This window comes from Rhinopithecus roxellana, chromosome 8 (genome assembly GCF_007565055.1).
Source record: "Rhinopithecus roxellana isolate Shanxi Qingling chromosome 8, ASM756505v1, whole genome shotgun sequence".
Lineage (NCBI taxonomy): Eukaryota > Metazoa > Chordata > Mammalia > Primates > Cercopithecidae > Rhinopithecus > Rhinopithecus roxellana.
The window spans coordinates 45741202-45767721 of NC_044556.1; the positions used below are offsets into that span (position 1 = coordinate 45741202).

At 39.5% G+C, this 26520-nt stretch overlaps 1 protein-coding gene and 1 non-coding gene across 6 annotated transcripts in view; both read right to left on the reverse strand.

The window, feature by feature from the left end:
* Positions 1 to 26520, reverse strand: part of SNX27 (sorting nexin 27) — an 87489-nt gene that overhangs the window by 51724 nt on the left and 9245 nt on the right. For all 5 annotated transcript variants that reach the window (XM_010387150.2, XM_010387148.2, XM_030936555.1 and 2 more), the window contains exon 2: positions 7168 to 7399. In XM_010387150.2, the coding sequence (XP_010385452.1) occupies positions 7168 to 7399 (232 nt within the window). The remainder of the gene's footprint in view (positions 1 to 7167; positions 7400 to 26520) is intronic.
* Positions 16330 to 16436, reverse strand: LOC115899356. The gene has a single exon (XR_004059083.1). It is a non-coding gene; the product is annotated as a U6 spliceosomal RNA (small nuclear RNA).

A 26520-nucleotide genomic window follows, 5' to 3' on the forward strand; every position in this document is an offset into this window, starting at 1 on the left:
AGATTTAGCCTAACTATAGCAATAATTATACTAAAGGTAAGTAGTCTAAATAAAAACATTTAGATTCCAATAAAACATTCCAAATAAAAACATTGCCAGACTGGATAAAAAAGCAAGACCCAGCTATAAGCTTTCTATAAGAAACCCAGTTTAATTATAAATATATAAATAGGTTAAATGGAAAAGATAGCAATGAAAACAATAACCAAAAGAAAGGTGACATGGCTACTAGCGGCTATATGTTAGTGGCTCATATGTTATATGAGAGAAAGACTTCAGAACAAAGAATATTACACCAGGGATAAAGAGAGACAGATACATTACAGATAGAGACTTATATAAAGAGATAAATAATGTTAAAGGGATCAATTCATCAAGATATAATATTCATTATACATAAAGAAAAACCTGACAAAACTGAAAACTCCATTTCAAGTAGTACATACACTTCATGTAGACCAACCCTTCCACTATAACAACTATAAATTCTGGACAAAATACAAAAACAATTGTCTGAGGAGTCTGAATTAAACACTACAAGCAGGCTGACTGTGGAGGGGACCCAAAACATGGAGCAATGATCTGTACAAGAGGAGGTACACTCCTGCATTTAGAGGGTTTTGCTCTGCTTGTGGGCATAAGTTACAAAATAGCACAATTTAAGTAACTAAAACTCAGATAGAACCTGACATCTTTCTGGCTCAAACATATAGGGAAAAGATTCTAGGTGACGATGGCTGCTACCAGAGTAAGTGGAGAATCTAGGACAAGAGAAAACCAGAGAAGGTGATCCCTTAATTCTAAGAATAAACACCACATGTATCTCATACTAATCCCTTCTTGGATGTATACAGATTCGAAGCAGCACAGCAAAGGCTGAAATAATTAAACTGAGATTTGAACTCTAACCCACAGAAGGTGACACAGCTTATGGCTTATTGCCAGCTAAAACAAAACATCAATACTCCTCAGATGAATATTACAGAACCCAGAGTCTACACAATGTAACATTCATAAATATCCAAGATACAATCCAAAATGACTCAATATACACAGAACCAGGAGAATACGACCCATTCTCAAAGGAAAAGACATTTAACAGAAACCAATCCCAAAATGACACAACTGTTCAGACAAATAAGGAACAGACCAATGAAACAGAGCAAAAAGTTCAGAAATAGAATCACACATAGTAAATTGATTCTCCACAATGACGCCAAGATATTTCAATGGGGAAAGAATTTTCTTTTAAACACAAGTTGCTGTGAAACAACTGAATATCCACATAAAAACAAAATCAAAAACAAAACCTTGACCCTGGTCGGGCGCAGTGGCGAACACCTGTAATCCCAGCACTTTGGGAGGCGAGGCGGGTGGATCACCTGAGGTCAGGAGTTTGAGACCAGCCTGGCCAACATGGCAAAACCTCATCTCTACTAAAAATACAAAAATTAGCCGGGTGTGGTGGTGCATGTCTGTAATCCCAGCTATTCAGGGGGGCTGAAGCAGGGGAATCGCTTGAACCCAGGAGGCAGAGGCTGCAGTGAGCCAATATTGCTCCACTGCACTGCAGCCTAGCTGACACTCAAAAACAAACAAACCAACCAACCCTTGACCTTTATATCACACTATACAAACAAACAAAAAAAATCCCTCAAAATGGATCACAGACCTAAACATAAGAGTAAAAACTATGGTACAGTCACTTTGGAAAACAATTTGGCAGTTCCTCAAAAGGTTAAACCTAAAGAGTTACCATGTAACCCAGCAGTTCCATTCCTAGGTATATATCCAAGAAAAATGAAAACACGTATCTACACAAAAACGTGTACACAAATGCTCATAACAGCATTATTCATAATAGTGAAAAGTGGAAGGAACCCAGATGTCCAACAATTGAAGAATGGATAAATAAAAGTGGTATATCCATATAATGGAATGTTAAAATGAAGTACTGATGTGTGCTACAACTTGAATAAGCCTCAAAAATATTATGCCAAGTGAAAGAAGCCAGTTAAAAAAAAAAAAAAAAACCATGATTAAATTTCTATGAAATGTCCAGAATATGCAAATCTATAAGACAGAGGCTAGATTAGTGCTTTCCTAGAACTGGAGGGGATGGGAGGTTTGGAAAATGATGGGTACAAGGAATGAGGTTCTTTTTGAGGTAATGAAAATGTTATAAATTTGTTTTATGCTTCAAAAGTGCTAACTTTGAGTCATAAGACATGCAAGAAGTTGAAATCAAGGTCATGTCCCAAAAGTAGACTAGATGTTGAGACCTTTTGGGAATTACCTAAAACCTTGGGAACTTGAGAAAAGGAATGAAACCACTAAGTGTACTTTTATTTATCTTTTTTTGTTTTTTGAGACGAAGTCTCACTTTGTCACCCCCGCTAGAGTGCAGTGGTGTGATCTCAGCTCACTGCAATCTCTGTAAACACACTAAAAACTAAATTAGCCAGAAGCGGTGGCTCAAGCCTGTAATCCCAGCTCCTTGGGAGGCCAAGGCTGGTGGATTACCTGAGGTCGGGAGTTTGAGCCAGCCTGAACAACATGGAGAAACCCCATCTCTACTAAAAATACAAAATTAGCTGAGCGTGCTGGCGCATGCCTGTAATCCCAACTACTCAGGAGGCTGAGGCAGGAGAATTGCTTGAACCCGGGAGGCAGAGGTAGAAGTGAGCCAAAATTGCGCTACTGCACTCCAGCCTGAGCAACAAGAGCAAAACTCCGTCTAAAAAATAAAAAAATTAAAACATTTTTAAAAAAACTAAATTATGCACTTTAGGTGAACTTATGGTATATAAATCATATCTTAATAAAGTTCTTATGGCTGGGAGCAGTGGCTCACACCTGCAATCCCAGCACTTTGGGAGTCCGAGGCAGGCGAATCATGAGGTCAGAAGTTCAAGACCAGCCTGGCCAACACGGTGAAACCCCATTTCTACTAACAACACAAAAATTAGCTGGGTGCAGTGGTGCGTGCCTGTAGTCCCAGCTGCTGGGGAGGCTGAGGCAGGAGAACTGCTTAAACCCAGGAGGCAGAGGTTGCAGTGAGCCGAGATCACACCACTGCATTCCAGCCTGAGTGACAGAGGGAGACTCCGTCTCAAAATACATACATACATACATACATACATACATACATACATACATACATAAAAAATGAAAGTCCAGGCGCGGTTGCTCATGCCTGTAATCCCAGTACTTCGGGAGGCCGAGGCGGACAGATCACCTGAGGTCGGGAGTTCCAGACCAGCCTGACCAACATGGAGAAACCCTGTCTCTACTAAAATACAAAATTAGCCAGGTGTGGTGGCACATGCCTATAATCCCAGCTACTCTGGGAGGCCGAGGCAGGAGAATCACTTGAAACCAGGAGGCAGAGGCTGCAGTGAGCCAAGATCACGCCACTGCATTCCAGCCTGGGCAACAAGAGCGAAATTCCACCTCAAAATATAAAATAAAATAAAAATAAAAAATAGGCAGGGCATGGTGGCTCACGCCTGTAATCCCAGCACTTAGGGAGACCGAGGCGGGTGGATCACAATGTCAGGAGATTGAGACCATCCTGGCTAACACAGTGAAACCCCATCTCTACTAAAACTACAAAAAAATTAGCGGGGCATGGTGGCAGACACCTGTAGTCCCAGCTACTCAGGAAGCTGAGGCAGGAGAATGGCGTGAACCCGGGAGGCGGAGCTTGCAGTAAGCCAAGATCACGCCACTGCACTCCAGCCTGGGCGACAGAGCGAGACTCCATCTCAAAAAATAATAATAATAAATAAATAAATAAAGTTCTTACAAAAAAAGATAGCTGAAACTATAAAACTGTAAGAAAACATAAAAGATTGGGGTCCTTGGGTTAGGCAGATTTCTTAGAACACAATTGCATTACCCATAAATTTAAAAACTGATAAACTAGACTATATCAAAATTTAAAATTTCTGTTCTTTGAAAGATACTGTTTTTAAAAACGAAAAGGCAAGTCACAAACGCAAATATTTACAAAACATCTAAGTCCTTTTACTTTTTTTTTTTGAGACGGAGTTTCACTCTTGTTGCCCAGGCTGGAGTGCATGGCACAATCTCAGCTCACTGCAAGGTCGGCCTCCCCGGTTCAAGTGATTCTTCTGCCTCAGCCTCCAGAGTAGCTGGGATTACAGGCTCCTGCCACCACGCCTGGCTTATTTTTGTATTTTTAGTAGAGACGGGGTTTCACCGTATTGGCCAGCCTGGTCTCGAGCTCCTGACCTCAGGTGATCCACCGACCTCAGGTGATCCGCCCACCTCAGCCTCCCAAAGTACTGGGATTACAGGCGTGAGCCACTGCGCCTGGTTTATCTAAGTCCTTTTTCAAGCTACTGGAAAATATATATATATGTATCTGATAAAGGACTTATAGGGCCAGAATATATAAAGAACCTCTACAACAAAATAATAAGACAAACAACCTAATTTTTTTTTTTTGAGATGGAGTCTCACTCTGTCGCCCAGGCTGGAGTGCAGTGGCGCGATCTTGGCTCACTGCAAGCTCCGCCTCCCGGGTTCACGCCTTTCTCCTGCCTCAGCCTCCTGAGTAGCTGGGACTACAGGCGCCCACCACTGCGCCCGGCTAATTTTTTGTATTTCTAGTAGAGATGGGGTTTCACCGTGGTCTTGATCTCCTGACCTTGTGATCCGCCCGCCTTGGCCTCCCAAAGTGCTGGGATTACAGGTGTGAGCCACCGCGCCCGGCCACAACCTAATTTTTTAAACAGGCAAAAGAGTTAAACAGTTACTTCATCAATGAAGACACATGAATGGCCATTAAACACACAAAAAGCAGCTCATCATCATGAGTCACTAGGTAAATGCAAATTAAAACCACAGTAAGATATCACTATGTCTATGAGAATGGCTAGAATTAAAAAGACTGAAAATATCAACAGGTTATGGAAACAATGAAACTCTCCACCTTATATGAGAATGTAAAAATGGTATAGCCACTTTGGAAAACTGTTTGGCAGTTTTTTATAAGGTTAAATTTACACTCACCCTGCAATTCCACTTCTTGGTATATACTCAAGAGCAATGAAAATATATGCTTACATAAAGACCTGTACATTTAGTATTCTTTCATGGCAGCTTTAGTCATACTAGTCCAAAACTGGAAGCAACCTACATGTGCATGAACAATGAAGGGATGAACAAAGTGTAGTAAATCTATATAATGGACTACTACTCAGCAATTAAAAAGGGACAAATATTTGGTATAAATAACAATGTATACCAATCTTAAGGACTATACTAACTGAACAAAGCCAGATACAAGAGAGTACACATGGTATGATTCCATTTATTTGACATTCTGGAAAACGTAAAATACGGTGACTTTAGTAAGCTGATCCGTGGTTGACAAGGGCAGTGGTAAGGGGTGAGGACTAACTGCAAAGGGCATGAGGGAACTTTTGGGGATATGAAAATGTTCTAAATCTTCATTGTGGTGGTGGTGGTTATAAGACTATGTACATTTGTCAAAACTTGTAAAAGTGTAGACTTAAGGGTGAATGTTAATATAGGTAAACTATGTTCAATAAAGTTGATTTTAAAAGTACAATTAGTGGGCTGGGCACAGTGGCTCATACCTGTAATCCCAGCACTTTGGGAGGCTGAGGCGGGCAGATTACCTGAAGTCAGGAGTTCGAGACTAACCTGCCCAACACGGTGAAACACCATTTCTACTAAAAATACAAAAGTTAGTAGGGCGTGGTGGTGTGCACCTGTAGTCCGAGCTACTTGGGAGGCTGAGGCAGGAGAATTGTTCGAACCCAAGAGGCAGAGATTGCAGTGAGCCAAGATCACACCACTGTACTCCAGGCTGGGGAACAGAGTGAGACTTCGTCTCAAAAAATAAATAAAAATAAAAATAAAGGTACAATTAGTAGTATCATTCCTTTTCTCAAGTTTCCAAGGTTTTAGGTAATTCCCAAAAGGTCTCAACTTCGAATCTGCTCTACTTTTAGGATGTGACCTTGATTTCAACTTCTTACATGCCTTATGACTCAAAGTTAGCACTTACAAAGCATAAAACTCTAAATTCTGTGTGTGGTTCTAAGACTACAGAAGTCCATGCTGAAATAAAACCTATATGCCATTATCTACAGCTAAATTACAGATGCAACCAAGCATTATTTGATCCTCTGCAACTTTTTTAGCTTCCTTGCTTTTCTTATCTCTTCACTAAAAAGAATTTACCATAAATGTTTAGTAACTCGTTCCCATGCGGAAGATAAATCTCAGTTTTAGAGACTGAAACTTTAGTCAACTGTTAAGCTTTAAACACCTGTAGTCTGTTTGCCAGTATCTAACAGAACCCACTGCATTTTCTACTAAGAATAATGAACATTTCTTATTATATCAACACTCGACAAATAATTAAAGGCAAATAAAGCATATTGCCACCAAAAGAAAAATTAAGTAGACTGAGCTATCAGTGGCAATTAGGCTTTGAAGAACAAACAAAGGCATTCAGGAAAGGGGCTAGCACACATCACTAAAAATTCAAGATGGGCTTTCCTGCATAACTACAACAGCAACAGACTGGAAATGTGTGAAACAGCTCATGGGAATTGCATTCAGGAAACTCGTGGGAAAAACCACAGTTAATCATTCACACGGGTATCTCCAAAGAAAATGAAAAAGAACATGATGTGGAAAGAAGAGTAGACATCTAAGTTCTGAAATGGGCGAGCCTCTCTATTACCCAAATATCTTGAAAGACACCATCCTTTTAAATTAATCTTGCCCTACAGCGCCACAAAATCAACAGTAAACAAGAGACTACTATTAGCAAAGAGATACGGCAACCAACAAAAGAACGAACAAAAAAGAAACTAAACAAACAAAAACTCACACATTTACAACAAACCAGAATGCAAACTTGAAACTATCTAAAAATAAAATGGAATTATACTCAAGCTGAATAGGACTCTGCCATTACTGTAGTTCACCCCCTGCAATAAATCAGGGTCAGTGTCTTTTATTTATGTGTGAACTCATCCTCCTGGCAGACAAACTGACCTAGGTTGCAATCTTTTATCTACCACTATAATAGTTTCATAATTATAAGACTAGGGGAAACAAAAGCTAGATGTTTGAGGATCGAGTTGGGCTGACACTCACCACAAACTTCTCACCATTCTGCTCCACATGTTTGTATCTGGGGACCGATATGGGCACTGCTTGCTTTTCTGTGTAATCATAAAATGATTGTCCCAACGAGTCGTCACTGGGATCTAGGTTATCTGCCTCATGAGGAGGTACAGATAACACTGTCAAGATCAATTCCTTCTCGCCTGCTCGAATCAGGTCCACCACCTGCTTGTGTGTCGCCCCCTCAACATTCACGTGGTTCCTAAGGGGAAAAAGGGAAAAAGACAATCCCATAAACCAGAAGGGTCCAAACACCTTGTATCTCCACCCTCCTGCCCCCACTCCAGTGTCACACAGTATGAACCATGAAGTCAAAAGATTAATTTGGTTCCTGAAAAGTTGTTTATGTTTTAACAGTTTCTAATGTGAAAAACTTTGTGAACTTATGGCAGGGAAAAAATGGAAAGAGGTGAGAAGACCTTCCCTTCCTCTATATTAATATCCCACACATAGCTTCAGGAAAGCACATGGAAAGAGGCTGAAGCTGAGGAGGAAACAAAGCTTTTTCAGTCAAACAGTTCAATTTCCTCATTCTACCCAAGCATGTATACAATTCAATCGAAGTGGCTTTCGACAGCCCTGCCACTTGAATTGTACTTTGTCCTTTTTAAACCTCATAGGAATTCTGTTAAAAGAACCTTCACAAAATACATTCCCTTAATTTGTAAGTAGAGACTCAAAAAGAGTTATGACTGAAGACAATTCCTTTACATTTACATCCAATTTCTCTCCATATCTCAAATCAGTCAACTTAATTTTCCTTTATGCCAAGTTTCATTACTTTGGGAGCTAAATGGTATTACTCTTCATGAATACACTAGTTTCCACTTCAATTAACCTCTTGGGATTCCATCAACTTTTTTCCTGCTCTATGCTATCTCATTTAAAGTCCTGTGTAATCAGTCCAAACTAAAAAATATACACCTATAGTTATATAGTAAGTCAGCCTACTAATTTTCCTTCCTGTTTTGCTGTGTATAAAAGGCAGAAACAAGGCAAAGTACAAGGTTTAGATGAAGTATTTTGTCAAGAAAGATGCTGAGTCTCAAAAACTCACTGAGCAAACCAAACTACCTTCCAGAATGCTGATCCAGGCTGCTCTCTCAGCAAAAACCACTGGGCAGCTGGCCTGGAGGTTCCGTCCCATGGCTATCCCAAGAGAGGTAGGAAACACACACCTCACCTCTAATCAACTTAACATTTAAAGCTTATATACCCTTTAGAGTTAAATTCTTTTTCAGTCCTGTTCCAAACCATTAGGGATTTTCCTTCCTGAAAAATGATACTAAGTTTAATAACAAGTCTTCCATAAACTTTTCAGTCACTGAAATTGTCTCTGTCAGAGTTTGGTACCTGAAATATCCATTTATATGAACAGAACAGTCAGGAGATCCCCCAGCTAGTCTCCTGGGATTTAATTTAGGGTTTAACAATCTAGCCAGTAAATTCAGCACTCCTGACATTTCACATCCTACAAGTCTAATTTACATACAAAAAAAAAATCAGTAATTTTACAATAAGCTGGCTATAGAAAAAAACAAAGAGCCCCTTTCACTGATGAAAACTTGGGCTTTTTATTCATTCAGTCAGACTTGTAATCAAAAAACATGATCAACTTTGATGAACATACACCAGCATGGTAAAATGGAAAGAAAATGGGCTTTGGAGCTAGTTACAGGAGCTAATTTAAATCCTGATCCTGCCTATTAGTACCAGAATTGGTCTTGACTGAGTTTTTAACCTTTCTTAGCCTTGCTTTCCACATCTGTAAATGGAGACAATAATAAGTTCCTAACAGTGTTGCTGTGAAGATTAATGCAATAAAACATGTAGAACAATTCCTAAACATTTATATCAGAAGGTTTAAGAAGTAAAGAGGTACTATATACATATATATATATTTTTTTTTTTTCATTAAAGAAGAAATGGAAATCTTAAGTTAGGAACTGGCAAAAGATTTTTATCTAAGTATTTGGACTTACTAGTTCAGAGAAAATGATTTGATGGTAGAAGAAAAAACTGAAAAAGCAAGTTTAGAAATCATCAATCTCACATATCCCTAGGAACCTTAGCTAACTCATGAATATACTTTTTTTTTTTTTTTTTTTTAACACAGTGCCAAAAGCTGACACCTTAAAGACTGCCCAAAATACTAGTATCTTGGATACAGGCTGGGCACAGTGTGGCTCACACCTGTAATCCCAGCACTTTAGGAAGCCAAGGCAGGTGCATCACTTGAGTTCAGGAGTTTGAGACCAGCCTGGGCAACATGGTGAAACCCCATCTCTACACAAAATATGCCAAAAGATTAGCCAGGCCTGGTGGCACGTGCCTATAGTCCCAGCTACTTGGGAGGCTGAGCTGGGAAGATCACCTGAGCCTGGGAGTTCAAGGCTGCAGTGAGCTAGATCATGCCACTGCATCTAGCCTGGGTTACAGAATAAGATCCTGTTTTTAAAAAAATGAAATAAAATAAAATCTTAAATACCAAAACAAAATTTCTGTTAATGTAATCAATTTTATGAAATGCACATTTGTGAAAAATAAAAACTGATGCTCAAATCTTACTTTTCAGTTCCCTAATTTTTTTTCCTTTAAAGAATTTTTTATCCAGGGCACTCTGTTGGTAGACTTGGGAGTCACTGGATCTACAAAATTTGTATGTAAAATTGTTTTTATGTGCCTATTATGCATTTTTTTCTGGGGAGTTTCCCTAGTTTTCATCAGCTTCAAAAAGGAGTATATGAACTCCCAAAAGATTCAGAACTATTGCTTTCAATACACACCTCCACCCATTCAGTTTTCAAACCAAAATACACCATTCCTTGGGTCACTCACAAAAATAAACTCTGAAAATCGTCAGAGAAACTTAAGTGAGACATACCAAGAGGGGTCAAGGAGCAAGGGAGTTCACTTAGGCTTCACTTCTTTATTAGTAAGACCAAGTTTCAGACTGACTATAATTCCAAAAATCTCTTTTAAAGGAAGGCAGGAAAAAACTTCCAGTGTCACGTTCTAAACAGACTAGCTAATATTTACCTAGTTCAACTACAGAAGGAATGCTATACATTCCACAACTTACTACAAAGTGGGAAATTCCTTCATTCTTCAGAGAATGAAATAAGGTCAGTCTGATTTGAGGATGTCTGATTTGAAAAAGGACCCTCCTTCCTCAAGAATTAAGAGGTCTTCACAGTCATAAAAGTGTTATATGATATACTTTTTTACAAGAAGGCTACTCTACCAGACTCAAATTCGGTGTGGCCCAATACTTTGTACAATTCTGAAGACATAAATTAATGCAAAAATATAAATTCTTCAATAAGGAGAAACTTTCAGCAGTAAAGACTTCAGGTTCAAAGTATGGGTTTGGGAGTCAAACAGATGGTTTTGCATACCAATTGTGCTGTTTAATGGATAAGCCCTTAAGTAAATTACTCTATCTCACTAAATCTCAATTTTCTAATCCATAAAATGGGGTTAATACCATTGGCTAATGGAGTTGTTGTGAAAATTAAAATGAGATGAAGCTCTAGAACACAGTAACCACTCAATAAATGGCAGCTATTTGTGTTACAGTATTTGTATCAATTGGGCAAACAGGTTGGTAGTATTTTCACCTCCCTGATGATACAAACCTTTTCTACCAGCAATTTCCTTGCCTTTCAATTTTGTCTTTGTAACGTAATCTAGTTGGAATTCATCTGAAAATAAATAATCAAGCTCTCAACCAATGCTAATGGGGTTCACAGATAGCCAGCTTCACAAGACCACTGGATCAGTGAAGCACTAATTCTCTTAACACACAAAAGTACTGACTTCCCAGTAGGATCTACCAATATATACTGCTTTTATAAAGAAAGGCAGCAGCTTAAATACATCATCAAAAATATTTAACACATATGTGATCAAGCAAATACAACAAAATGTTAATTATAGAATCTAGGTAATAGGTATACAGGTATTCACTGTATGATTCTTTCAATTTTTCTGTAGGTTTGAAACTTTTCATAATAAAATGAAGGAAAAAATTAAGGGGGCCAAAAATTCCAACAATCCACAAATAAGATCAAACTTTTATTAAGCTAGGCAGATGCTATCTAATTTATTTTATGTCTTTGGCATTGTAAAGATACACTTGATAATTTTAATAAAGTACTTACTTTTACATAAGACCAACATTTGGCCCCAGTAGAGAGAGGCCTTAAACTAGCTAATGGGAGTGGCTTCAAATAAGACTTCTATTCAACCAAAGTTGGCCAGCTAGGGAAATTGCAAAGCTAACATAAACATTCCCAAAAGCAGGAGAAAAAGCTCTAATCAGGATTTGTATACCACTTGTGAAGGAAGCTATATACAATGAAAACTAGGTATAAATGGAAATATGACAAACCCAATCACTATATACACCACAGCAAAAAGCCATTCTATGTAGTAAGCAAAATACCATTTTGACCCTCTGTGACATGCACGAAAGTAATAAAAAAGTAATTAGTCTCTCAGAGATAGCCCATTAAAAATACATAATAAATTCCCATAACTGCAAGTGCTAAGACATACATTTCAATTTTGTAGATGGCTATTTATGTCTACACAATGGCTACACATCTATAAGAATGGCTAAAATAGAGTGGCAATAACAAGTTTTGCCAAAGATGTGGAACAAGTGCCATTCTTATATATAGCTGATAAGTGCATAAAACAAAAACAATGTAGCAGTTTCTCATAATGTTAAACATACATTTACTACAAGACCCAGCAATTCCACTCCTAGGTATTATTCAAGAGAAAAAAAAAAAAAAAAAACACATCCACACAAACAACTGCAGTTGAATGTTCACTGCAGCTTTATTCAAAATAGTACAAAACTAAAAACAACCCAATGTCTATCAAAAAGCAAATGGATAAACAAGTTGTGGCATATTCATAAAGTGGAGTATCACACCAATAAAAGGAAAAAGCAATAAAAAGGAAAAACTACTCATATCCCCAACAACACAGATAAATCTCAAAAATACACTCCGGGGGAGCAAAGTGAGACAGAAAAGAATCTGACTGATTTGACTCCATTTATTTGAAGTTGTGGAACAGGCAAAACTATTCTTTAGTGGTAGAAATCAAATCACTTGTTGTCTGGAGGGGAGGGGATAGTACTAAATGCAAAGGGGCACAAAGAAACTTTCTTACTTGTCACGCCTGTAATCCCAGCACTTTGGGAGGCGGAGGCAAGGGGGATCACTTGAGCTCAAGAGTTTGAGACCAGCCTGGGCAACATGGCAAAACCCCCTCTCTACAAAAAATACAAAAAATTAGCTGGGCATTCTGGCGCAGGCCGGTAGTCCAAGGTACTCGGGGGCTGAGGCAGGAAGATTGCTTGTACCTGGGAGTCAAGGCTGTAGTGAGCCAAGATCTCACCACTGCACTCCAGCCTAAGTGACAAAGTAAGACTCTGTCTCAGGAAAAAAAAAAAAAAGTGATGGAACTGTCTATATCTTGACTGGAGTGGCGGTTAAATGGATGTATACTTTTGCCAAAACTCAAACTCTATACTTCCTATGTGTGCATTTGACTGTATGTTAATTAAGCCTCAGTAAAGTTTATTAAAAAAAAAATTATTATATAATATCCACATCTATAAGTGTGAAATAGGAGTCCACTACCTGGGTGAAAAGCATAACCCCTATTCTACTTTTAGATTACTCTGAATTTTCTGCTATTGTGAATAATTTTGTTATTGAAGATCTAGTAGATGAATCTGTACCTATCTGCAGCATAAAACTGCTTAAACAAAATACATGCGTTTTCCTTCACCTCCCATATCTTGTGGAAAATAAGCTAAACTTTGGCTATTTCCAAGTCTTCCAAGGTTATTTCATAGAAGCAATGAAAAGAAAATTAAGCCACAGCTAGTTTACCCCTACTTCTGCTTTGGCTTTTTTGTCTTACTCTCCTATAAACAACAGGACACATATTTCAAACCTAGTATAGTTAAAAACCTCACCAACGTGGCCGGGTGTGGTGGCTTATGCCTGTAATCCCAGCACTTTGGGAGGCTGAGGCAAGCAGATCACAAGGTCAGGGGTTCGAGACCAGCCTGGCCAACATGGTGAAATCCCGTCTCTACTAAAAATACAAAAATTAGACGGACATGGTGGCACATGCCTGTAATCCCAGCTACTCAGGAGGCTGAAGCAGAAGAATCACTTGAAACTGGAAGGCAGAGATTGCAGTGAGCCGAGATCGCACCACTGCACTCCAGCCTGGGCAACAAGAGCAAAACTCCGTCTCAAAAATAAAAATAAAAAATAAAAAAACCTCTGCAACAAATTATAAAGTTAAGTCAGATAAACAACAGCATCTCTCAAGTTTATCAAAGCCATAACGTAAGGGACAAAGTTAAATTCACCAAACACTGCAAAAATACCATTATAGTGCATTACAAATACAATTCAGATTATTTTTCTTAGGAGGCCTAGATTTCACTTGTTAGATTTTTAAGGGTCAGGCACAGTGGCTCACACCTACAATCCCAACATTTTGGAGGGCCGCAGTGGGAGGATCACTTGAGCCCAGGAGTTCGAGACAGCCTGAGCAACATGGTGGGACTCTGGCTCTACAAAAAAAAATTTTTTTAATTAGCTGGACCTAGTGGTGCACACGTATTGTCCCAGCTACCTAAGAGGATCCCTTGAACCCAGGAGGCAGAGGTGGCAGTGAGCTGAGATTGCGCCACTGCACTGCAGACTGGGTGACAGAGGGGAGACCCTGTCTCAAGGTAAAAAAAAAAGTAAGCATTTAAGATTGTAAAGCATTTTCTTCTGACCAAGTATTTGAAAAATAATTTGTTCAGCCAAATAATATCCAACATTAGAGAAACCTTTAAAGACACTGAAGTACATCAAACATATGGACTATAAACATCTTAAAAATATTTATGAAAACTATATGCAAACATGGAAAAGTTCTTACGTTAAATGCAAAAACGAAGATTACAAATTGTTTATATTTTAGCCCATAAGGCACATTATGTAAAATACAAAAATAGTTGAGTTAGGGTGACTGGAACTATGTTTAAAACTTTAACACAGCTATTATATCATCTTCTCAATTATACAGTTTCATAAATGAACTCCCTACCTTCTCCACAACATATCTTCTTGAAAATTAGGAGATCTCTGAAGTTGAAGGAAAAGAGACCCCTGCCATGAGAAGAGAGACATTTCCTTTGACTTTTCACTGGTTCACTGCTTACTTGTTCAGTACAACTGTACTAGAAACTACATTATAAAGACAAGGAACTACTCTACCAAAATGTAAAGGTCTGTCCTTTCTGATTTTTGCAGTTAAATCATCTGACTGGTTCAGTTTGTCTCCTTTTCATTTAACTCTGCCTCTTTGCTATCTTACTTAGGCAAACAAGTTGAAGAATATTCTTCTTGACTAATTATATAAGCAATCATACCATACTTTGCCCTTAAATTCTTGAGATATGAGATTTAGACATGTGTAAGCAATGAATGCAGCCAAAATAGGTGAAGCTTGAACAGATCTAAACAAAATTTCCATTCTGGATCACTAAATATCAAAGACATTTGGAATGTTGTTTTAGAAATAATAATATTTTGCACCTCACATCTTAGAACATCTTATTTACTGATGGATGATAAAAGCCTAACAAGAGAAAGTAAATGGCTAAAGTTTTCCAAAATGCTTGCACTTTCTAATAAATAGCAAAATCTGGTCAACAACTTTTAAAATAAAAAATTATTATCTTAATTATTTTTCATATCAACTTTTATCTAGAATATGAGATGACGGTTTCATAAATACGCAAAATCCTTTGGAAAGCAATTTCACTGGCAATATGCATCTAAAGATATAAAAATGCTCATAATATTTTAACTAATAATTGTATTACTGAGAATTTATCCTAAGGCAATGACCAAAATATGAGTGTCGTAAGGGCAAACATTTTACAATGGTATACAGAACACTCTCAAGCATTTCATGTAAGAATAAATAATCCCAAACACAAAAGAGTTCTTTTTTAATCTCGCTCTGTCACCCAGGCTGGAGTACAGTGGCACGTCTCGGCTCACTACAACCTCCACCTCCTGGGTTCAAGCGATTCTCCTGCCTCAGTCTCCTGAGTAGCTGGGATTACAGGTGCATGCCACCACGCCTGGCTAATTTTTATATTTTCAGTAGAGACAGGGCTTCACCACATTGGTCAGGCTGGCCTCGAACTTCTGACCTCGTGATCCACCCACCTCAGCCTCCCAAAGTGTTGGGATTACAGGCATGAGCCACCATGCCCGGCCTGTTGTTTTTTAAATAATTTTTTATTTTACATTTTTTATATTAAAAAAAATAGAACAAGTCGGGCATGGTGGCTCATGCCTGTAATCCCAGCACTTTGGGAGGCGAAGGCAGGTGGATCACAAGGTCAGGAGTTCAAGACTAGCCTGGCCAATAATTTGGTGAAACCCCGTCTCTACTAAAAATACAAAAAAAAAAAAAAATTAGCTGGGCATGGCAGCAGGCGCCTGTAGTCCCAGCTACCTGGGAGGCTGAGGCAGGAGAATCGCTTGAACCCGGGAGGCAGAGGTTGCAGTGATCTGAGATTGTGCCACTGCACTCCAGCCTAGGTGACTGAGCAAGGCTCCATCTCACAAAAAAAAAAAAAAAAAATGGAACAGTGGCCGGGCACAGTGGCTCAGGCCTGTAATCCCAGCACTTTGGGAGGTTGAGGCAGGCGGATCACCTGAGGTCAGGAGTTCGAGGCCAGCCTGGCCAACATGGTGAAACTCTGTCTCTACCAAAAATACAAAAAATTAGCCAGGCGTGGTGCCACACCCATGCAGTCCCAGCTACTCAGGAGGCTGAGGCAGGAGAATCGCTTGAACCCAGGAAGTGGAGGCTGCAGTGAGCCAGGATTGACCCACTGCACTCCAGCCTGGGCAACAGAGTGAGACTCTGTCTCAAAAAAAAAAAATTATATTTTTTATTATATATACACACATATATACATATACACACATATGTATAGATACGTATATATATCTACACATATATAGACTATATATATATGTGTATATATATACGTGTATATATGTATATATGTGTGTGTATATATATATGGAACACTTCAAGAATTTATGTGTGATCCTTCCACAGGGGCCATGCTAATCTTCTCTGTATCATTATAATTTTACTATATGCGCTGCTGAAGCAAGCACCTAAACACAAAAAAGCTAGGCACAAACATATCCATTATCACTTAGGTTGTTTCCAAATTTGTTTTTATAAAAAGTCAATAAGGGCATGAAAATCCAAGAATATTGTAGTACAATAATTTAATAAACTAGAAAGCAATCATGTAAAATTGTAAATATGAAGAATAAAATAATTTAGAAATGTTTGAGCCAACATGTCTAAAAGTGGATTACAAAAATACAAATCTACAAAACTTCTAAAAGACAACATAGGAGAAAATCTAGGGGGTTGGCAATGAGATCTCAGCTACAACACCAAAAAGCATGATCCATGAAGGAAAAAAATTGCTAAGTTGAACTTTATTAAAACTAAAAACTTCTGCTCTGCAAGAGACACTGTTAAGAGAATGAAAAAACAAAAGAGACTAGGAGAAAATATTTGCAAAACACGTATCTGATAAAAGACTTGTATCCAAAATATACAAAGAGCTATTAAAACTCAACAATAAGAAAACAAACAACCCGATTTAAAAATGGGCAAAATATCTGGACAGATACCTCACCAAAGAAGATATACAGATGGCAAATAAGATGCTCAGTATCATTCATCATCAGGGAATTGCAAATGAAAACAAGATACCACTACACGCCTGTTAGAATGCCTAAAATCAAAAAAACTGATAATACCAAATACCAAATGCTGGTGAGAACGTGGAGCAACAGCAATCCTCATTCACTGCTGGTGGGAATACAAAATGATACAGTCACTTTGGAAGACAGTTTGGCAACTTTTTACAGTCTTACCATAAGATTCAGCAATCACATTCCCAGGTATTTACCCAACTGAGTTGAAAACTTACATCTACACAAAAACTAGCACATAAATAAATGTTTATAGCAGCTTTATTAATAATTGCCAAAAACCTGTAAGTAACCAAGATGTCCTTCAGTAGATGAATGAACAATCTGTGGAACAGCCACACAGTTGAGTATTATGCCTCTAAAAGAAGAAATGAGCTACTAAGCCATGAAAAGGTCGGACACAGTGGCTCACGCCTGTAATCCCAGCACTTTGGGAGGCCAAGATGGGCATTTCACCTAAGGTCAAGAGTTTGAGACCAGCCTGGCCAATACGGTGAAATCCCATCACTACTAAAAATACAAAAATTAGCTGGGCATGGTGGTGGGCACCTGTAATCCCAGCTACTCAAGAGGCTGAGGCAGGAGAACTGCTTGAACCCAGGAGGTGTAGGTTACAGTGAGCCAAGATTGCACCACTGCACTCCAGCCTGGGCGACAGAGTGAGACTCCACCTAAAAAAAAAAAAAGAACGGTCATGAAAAGACATGCAGGAACCTTAAGTCCATGTTGCTAAGGGAAAGAAGCCAGTCTGAAAGGCTACTATATATGTATGATTCCAATTATATGACATTCCAGAAAAGGCAAAGATCAGTGGTTACCAGGTGCCTGTGGAGAAGACAAGGATGAATTAGTGAAGCACAGGGAATTTTTAGGGTAGTGAAATTATTCTGTATGATACTGTAATGGTACATATATGACATAATGAATTTGTCAAAATCTATAGAACTTTATAGAACAAAGAGTGAACCTTGGCCAGGCGCAGTGGCTTACACCTGTAATCCTAGCACTTTGGGAAGCCAAAGCGGGTGGACTGCTTGAGCCCAGGAGTTCAAGACCAGCCTGGGCATCATGGCGAAACCCCATTAAAAAAAAGAAAAAGAGTGAACCTTAATATATGCAAATATTTTAAAAATCAGTTAGGAGGTTGGAAGAATCCCAGACTGTGACAAGAGAACCTAACTGTACTTCAAAGGTATTTTTAAAAACCTCACTAAAGTGAGTGGAGGAAAAGTTATGGATCTAAGTGACTGAAAATGAAAAGAGTCTATAAAACTAAAGGCAAAAGGGACTACCAACAAGTACTGTACTTTAGTCAATAAAGTTGTTTTCCACGAGGGTACTCGTTAACAATTCTGATACCGCAAACAAGCGTACTGGAATTGAACAATTAAGTAAATGGGTGGCAGATGGGAGAAGCCCAGTTTCTCACTGTGGGAATGGAAAGTTTCTCACTGTGGGATCGGCGAGGGGAGGAGGCTAGAATAATCCATGTGGTAATGCAGTAGAGATGGAGAATCAGAACTCATGTTTAATTTAATATAATACAGAGGGTTACAGAGAGAAGTATTTATAGATATGTATATACACAAGAGTTAATATACACACATAAATTTCTTTGCTGTCAGCCAAAATGGCCTAAAAGAAACCACATCCTAATGCCCAGAATGCCCAGATCTTGGTTGGTAAAACCAATAAAGGAACCAGGGACCTTTTTTTTTCCTTTTTTTTTTTTTTTTTTGAGACGGAGTCTCGCTCTCTCCGCCAGGCTGGAGTGCAGTGACCGGATCTCAGCTCACTGCAAGCTCCGCCTCCCGGGTTTACGCCATTCTCCTGCCTCAGCCTCCCGAGTAGCTGGGACTACAGGCGCCCGCCATCTCGCCCGGCTAGTTTTTTGTATTTTTTAGTAGAGACGAGGTTTCACCGTGTTAGCCAGAATAGTCTCGATCTCCTGACCCAGTGATCCGCCCGTCTCGGCCTCCCAAAGTGCTGGGATTACAGGCTTGAGCCACCGCGCCCGGCCGGAACCAGGGACCTTTAAATAAATGGCTGATTCTAGGACTACAGCAGGAAATATAAAAGATGAGCCTGGAGTACTTTACAGTATTAGAAAACAAAACAAAAACTATCTTGCCTCTCTTCAGTCATGATTTAGTGTAACCACTGTCCAGCCTTAGCAACTGCCTAAATACAAGTGAGCAGAAAACAACAACCTCAAAGTTATAGGGTCCCAAAATTTCAATTTCAGTTTTCTCTTCTTGATTTTATTTGTATTTATTTATTTATTGAGACGGAGTCTCGCTCTGTCACCCAGGCTAGAGTGCAGTGGTGTGATCTCGGCTCACTGCAACCTCCACCTCCCAAGTTCAAGTGATTCTCCTGCCTCAGCATCCCAAGTAAATGAGACTACAGGTGCACACCACCATGCGCAGCTAATTTTTGTATTTTCAGTAGAGACAGGGTTTCACCATGTTGGCCAGGATGGTCTTGATCTCTTGAATCTCATGATAAAACAGTATTCTCTTCTTGATTTTTAAAACCATTATCATAAAACATTCTTTTAATGCAATAATTCTGACAAATTATTCTTTGTTAGTAAAAGACACTGTAAAAGACAATATAAAAGACAATATAAAAGTGTCTTGGCTCAAAATAAGACCAAAAATAAAAACAAACCAAAAAAACCTTCATTTAATTCTAATTAGGTCTCATCTTTGGCAAATATTGGGGAAAACAAACAAACAAACAAAATGTTAATTACATACAGACCAAATTGAACAAATTTCTGGGATTCTATGGAGAGAGCCTTACTTCTCAAATCCTTTGGCACCTTTTTTAAGTATGAAAAGATTCAGTCTTTTTTATTTTTTTATTATTTTTTTTTTGAGACAGAGTCTCGCTCTGTCACCCAGGCTAGAGTACAGTGACGTGATCTCGGCTCACTGCAAGCTCCGCCTCCAGGGTTCACACCATTCTCCTGCCTCAGACTCCAGAGTAGCTGGGATTACAGGTGCCCGCCAGCACGCCCAGATAATTTTTTGTATTTTTAGTAGACACGGGGTTTCACTGTGTTTGCCAGGATGGTCTCGATCTCCTGACCTTATGATCCACCCACCTCAGCCTCCCAAAGTGCTGGGATTACAGGTGTGAGCCACTGCGTCCAGCCCAATCTTTTTTTTTTTTTGAGACACAGTCTCACTCTGTTGCCCAAGCTCTGGAGTGCAGTGGCCTGATCTCAGCTCACTACAACCTCTGCCTCCCAGGCTCAAGCAATTCTCCTGCCTCAGCCTCCCGAGCAGGAGGGATTACAGGTGTGTGCCACCTCACCCAGCTTTTTTTTTTTTGACAGAATCTTGCTCTGTTGCCCACGATGGAGTGCACTGGCGTGATCTTGACTCACAGCAACTTCCACCGTCCAGGTTCAAGTGATTCTCCAGCTAATTTTTGTGTTTTTAGTAGAGACGGGGGTTTCACCATGTTGGTCAGGCTGGTCTTGAACTCATGACCTCAAGTGATCTGTCCCTTTGGCCTCCCAAAGCACTCAGATTACAGGCACGAGCCACCGTGCCCGGCCAGATTCAACCTTTATACCAGTATTTTTTATTTATCTTTTTTTTTTTTTTTGAGACAGAGTCTTGCTCTGTCACCCAGACTGGAGTGCAGTGGCGTGATCTCGACTCACTGCAACCTCCACCTCCTGGGTTCAAGCGATTCTCCTGCCTCAGCCTCCCGAGTAGTTAGGATCACAGGTGCCTGCCACCACACCTGACTAATTTTTGTATTTTTAGTGAAGACAGGGTTTCACCATGTTGGCCAGGCTGATCTCAAACCCCTGACCTCAAGTGATCTGCCCCTTTGGCCTCCCAAAGTACTGGGATTACAGGCATGAGACACAGCACCCAGCCTATACCATTATTTTTAAAGCACCTACATTCAAAAATTTAACACTGGGCAAAAGGGAGTATTAACAACAATAAAGTTTGCCCCTGGCAAAGTTGAGAAACTGAGAAATACGTTAATTGGCATCTGGTCTTCCCAAAAAGGAAAAAAAAAGAATAAATAACTTGTCAAACAAGCTGCTTACCATCACTGGGTCTTTTTACCTTTGACTGGGTGTTCTAGTTACAAAGAATGCTGCCTGAGGCAGAAAAAGTACAAATAAGACTCATCTGTTCTTCAACCTTAATATCTCCAGCCAGAAGTAACACGAGTTTAGTACTGGGGAAGAAAGAATTATAGATTCCTCAAACCTTCTAACTCCAAGGCAATCAGTATACAAATATAATCAGGTAGGTTTATTTTTAAATAAATGAATCATATTTGTCATTCAGAGAAAAAAAGTATAAGGCTTAAGGATTTAAGATATTTAAAAAATAAATATAAAAATATAATCAAGCTGACCGGGCGTGGTGGCTCATGTCTGTAATCCCAGCACTTTGGGAAGCCGAGGCCCGTGGATCACCTGAGGTCAGGATTTCGAGACCAACCTGATCAATATGGTGAAACTCCATCTCTATTAAAAATACAAAAATTGGCCAGGCGTGGTGGCTCAAGCCTGTAATCCCAGCACTTTGGGAGTCCGAGACGGGCGGATCACGAGGTCAGGAGATCGAGACCATCCTGGCGAACACGGTGAAACCCCGTCTCTACTAAAAAAATACAAAAAACCAGCCAGGCAAGGTGGCGGGCGCCTGTAATCCCAACTACTCGGGAGGCTGAGGCAGGAGAATGGCGTAAACCCGGGAGGCGAAGCTTGCAGTGAGCTGAGATCCGGCCACTGCACTCCAGCCTGGGGGACAGAGCGAGACTCCGTCTCAAAAAAGAAAAAAAAAAAATACAAAAATTAGCCGGGCGTGGTGGCAGGTGCCTATAGTCCCTGCTACTCGAGAGGCTGAGACAAGAGAATTGCTCGAACCCAGAAGGTGGAGGTTGCAATGAGCTGAGATTGTTCCACTGCATTCCAGCCTGGGAGACAAAGTAAGACTCTGTCTTAAAAAAAAAAAAAAAAAATCAAGCTATTCAGAAAAAAAAAAGCTCATTTGTTATCTGATCATTACCTGTAAAGCCAATGTAACCACTTGTCACCAAGAATAAAAACAAACTTGTCCATTTCCCTCTTAGTAGAATACAAAATTCCAGTCAGAATTTTAGGCCAGGTGAGGTGGCTCACTCCTATATCCCAACACTTTGGGAGGCCAAGGCGGGAGGATGGCTTGAGCCCAGGAGTTTGAGACCAGCCTGGGGAACATAGCAAGACCCTAACTTTACAAAAAAAATTTTTAAAATTAGCTGTGCATGGTGGCACACGCCCACAGTCCCAGTTACTCAAGAGGCTGAAGCAGAAGGATCACTTGAGCCCAGGAGATCAACAGCTGCAGTGAGTTATGATTGTGCCACTGCACGCCAGTGTGGGCGGAAGAGTGATACCTTGTCTCTGAAATAAATAAATAAATTTTTTTTTTTTTAATGTAAGCACAATGTCTGTATCACATGTGAGAGGCTAAAGAATTACCAGTGAGGTCTTAAAGTAAGTTCTGATGCTCCAAAAATATACAACACTGATTTATTTTGTCTGGATAGGATTTTTTTTTTCATTTTTATCTTTAAAAACTTCATCAGTACAGAGCAACCCTACAGTTCTATCCTATCATAGGGTGGACATGACAATGGGTTACTTCTTTGTACTGGAGGACAATAAATGTTAGAAATGGGAAAGGGTCAGGCGCAGTGGCTCACGCTTATAATCCCAGCACTTTGGGAGGCCGAGGCAGGAGGATCATTTGAATCCACAAGTTCAAAACCAGTCAGGGCAACAAAGTGGGACCCTGTCTCTACAAAAAATATATAAAAATTAGGTTGGGAGTGGTGGCTCATGCCAGTAATCTCAGCATTTTAAGAAGCCAAGGCGGGTGGATCACTGAGGTCAGGAGTTCGAGACCAGACTGGCCAACATAGCGAAACCCCATCTCTATTAAAAAATACAAAATGGGCTGGGCATGGTGGCTCACGCCTGTAATCCCAGCACTTTGGGAGGCCAAGATGGGTGGATCACGAGGTCAGAAGATCGAGACCATCCTGGCTAACAAGGTGAAACCCCGTCTCTACTAAAAATACAAAAAATTAGCCAAGTGTGATGGCATGCACCTGTAGTCCCAACTACTCGGGAGGCTAACGCAGGAGAATCACTCAGGAGGCAGAGGTTGCAATGAGCCAAAATTGTGCCACTGCACTCCAGCCTGGGCGACAGTGAGACTCCATCTCAAAAAAAATACATATATATATATATATTAGGCGGGTATGGTAGCATGCGCCTGTAATCCTAGCTACTTGGGAGGCTAAGGCAGGATAATTGCTTGGACCTGGGAGGTGGAGGTTGCAGTGAGCTGAGATCATACCACTGCACTCCAGCCTGGGCGACAGGGCAAGACTCTGTTTAAAAAAAAATAAGTAAATAAAATAAACAAATAATATAAACATTAGCCAGGTGTAGCAGCACATGCAAGTCGTCCCAGCTACTTGGGAGGCAGAGGTGGGAGAATCCCTTGAGTCCAGGAGGTCGTGGCTTCAGTGAGCTGTGATTGCACCACAACGCTCCAGCCTGAGCAAGAAAAATAAATTAAATTTAAATTTAAAAAAAAGAAAAGAGAAAGAAAGTTGCTAATAGCCATGATGATTTTCCTAAAGTAACTCATTTTCCTCCTACACATTTCTGAGGACCCCCCCACTCAGTTGTTCACCACCAAAACACAACTAGTCCTAAATCATTTCCCAACACCAACTCAGTGTTTGAGAGCTGCTACATTTTGAATCATTGTCAACATGACCAATTTAAATGCTACCCTCAAATGATTTTAACTTGGTATACTGACCACAGTGAAAGTTAATTAAATTAAATAAAATATACTTGTTTTATCAATAACCTTGGTTTGCAAGTCAGGTAAATCATGAAAGGAAAAAAAACTTGATTTTTTTGAAGTTCTATTTCACTACTAATTCTGAATTACTACATAATGTAATTAAAAGCATGATTCCTCATGTGATCTGGTAAATTTGTTCTGGGGCTGCAACCTGCATTCTGAATCTCAACCACCCATTTCCTATACATTCAATTAATCCCAAGTGGTCACGTACATGAATGTGAATAGATAGTATAATCTATCATGACAACTGAAAAAAACAGCTGAAATACCTTCATGTACGAAAGATAGTCTTTACAAATTAGTAACGAGATAAACTTTTGAAGGGATGACCCTTTGACGATCAAATACCATCTTTTAATCCCAGTTAAATTTGAGCCATTTCTTTTGGAAATGAAAAACACAGACTACAGTTTCTGTAAGTCTCTAGTCCATTCCAACATATTCAAAGAGAAGAAAGGTACAGTCGGACCTTTTCCAAATCAGGAGTATAAAAGATAACTGGGTAGGACAGGGAAATCTAAAATAATCTACTAGCACATAACTCACAAAAGAAACTTCAGTGTCACATTTCCTTGATACAAAACATGAGGTAGAGAGAACAAAACTCATTGCTGTTTCCAAGTAAAGACAGAGGCAGGAACAAATGTTCTAGATGATTAAACTGACCAGCAAAAGAAGTAGAAAAAGTTTCCAAAATTTTCAGAGGCCATCGTGTTTTCCAAGATCTCCAAATATTCATTTAATCAATCTCCTAATTTTTAAAACATAATAAATAAATATAAATAAAAGTAGATAGACACATAGATATAAAAGTACTGTGGTATTTACGGGGGGAAGACACAACCTTCCTAGTTAATAATCTTATTGAAAGTTCTGTGAGAGTATTCAGCCTCTTGAAAGCAGCTGGGAGAGCATGCACCAGAGCAGCTGACTCTCTGCAGATTGCCTGTTACTTTTCCAGAGGGAAGTAAGCTAATTCCTTGTGGATCAAGTCCGTAGAAAACATAGGCCTATCATTCTGGTCTTGCTCTGAGGTTTGACACAAGAATCTAAAAAGTTTCAGATAGCTTAAGCAAAAACAGACCATTTCTTATAAGATGTTTTCATATCAATGGAAGTTCACTGAGGAAGTACACATAAGAGTACTCAAACACAACTCCTTATTCAGCAACTCAATACCTTACAGAGACGCACATTTCCTCAACTATTATGAGAACCTTATTTAGTTGGCAGGGAGCAATAAATAATAAACAAGAGACTACACACATACTACCTAGCATTTGACTAATACCATATCACAAAATTTAACCTGGAGTACTAATATTATGAAAGAAAGCAAAAATTCACTTTATGGTCACCACCAAGTCTTAAACTTATTTGAAGGAGCTTCACAGGAATTTTCATTTTGAAGGGAGGTATTAAGTGTAAACTTTAGTACCACATTAATTCCCCCTGTCTTCAGTCCCCTCAGCTCCAACATGCTGTATGCCAAAATAAAAGATTTAAATTAAAAGAAACATCTTTGGCCGGGCGCAGTGGCTCATGCCTGTAATACTTAGGGAGGCCGAGGTGGGTGAATCATGAGGTCAGGAGTTCAAGACCAGTCTGGCCAGCATGGTGAAACCCGGTCTCTACTAAAAATACAAAAAATCAGCCAGGCATGGTAGTGCACACCTGTAATCCCAGCTACTCAGGAGGCTCAGGCAGGAGACTTGCTTGAACCTGGGAGGCTAAGGCTGCAGTGAGCCGAGATCGTGCCACTGCTCTCTAGGCTGGGTGACAGAGCAAGACTCCGTCTCAAAAAAAAAAAAAAGGGCAGCATCTCCAAATCAGAGGAACAGACTTGGAGCTTGGAGGAAAGTACAGCTAGAAGAGAACAGGCCTGCAGCACACAAGGATGACAGTTATCAACTGTAAATACAACAGTAAGTATAGTCATTTAAAACATAAGAGAAAGAGAAAGGATAACTGAGAAGGCGGATTTGATCGTGAAATAAAATACATACACAAGTTAAAGACAACCAGCTCCTCACCAGCTGTTCTCAGTTCTGGGTGTCAGAGCTTAGTTGTTCTTAGTTCCCTTCTTTATATAGTACAAGACAGTCCAAAAGACTAGATGCTCTGAAATTATTCTAATTCTAATAGTGATTTTCCTCTTTCACCTGGGAAAAGTTATTCAACCTCTTCTGGTAAATAATTACATAAAACTGAATTCACAGTAAGTCCTGGGTATTAATGCACACACAGCTATATTCTGAGCTCATAAAGAGAAAAAAATCCAAACTTCTTGGGATTACATTCAAAGTCATCTTTTTTAAATCTTACTGCAACCTTCCTTTCCAGTTTCTATTACCACAAATGTCTACAGACAAACAGCAACTTCAAGCCCTTTGCTAGCCTAAGAGCTTTTCACATTTTCCCCTCTTTGGTCACAGTTTTCCTCAACCTATAAAATCCTTGCCCCTTCTCTGAAGTTTTATTTGTTCTTCAATCAAGTTTAAAAGCCTTATATGAGCTGTCTCCCTGCCAGTCTTCTCAGGCATATTCAC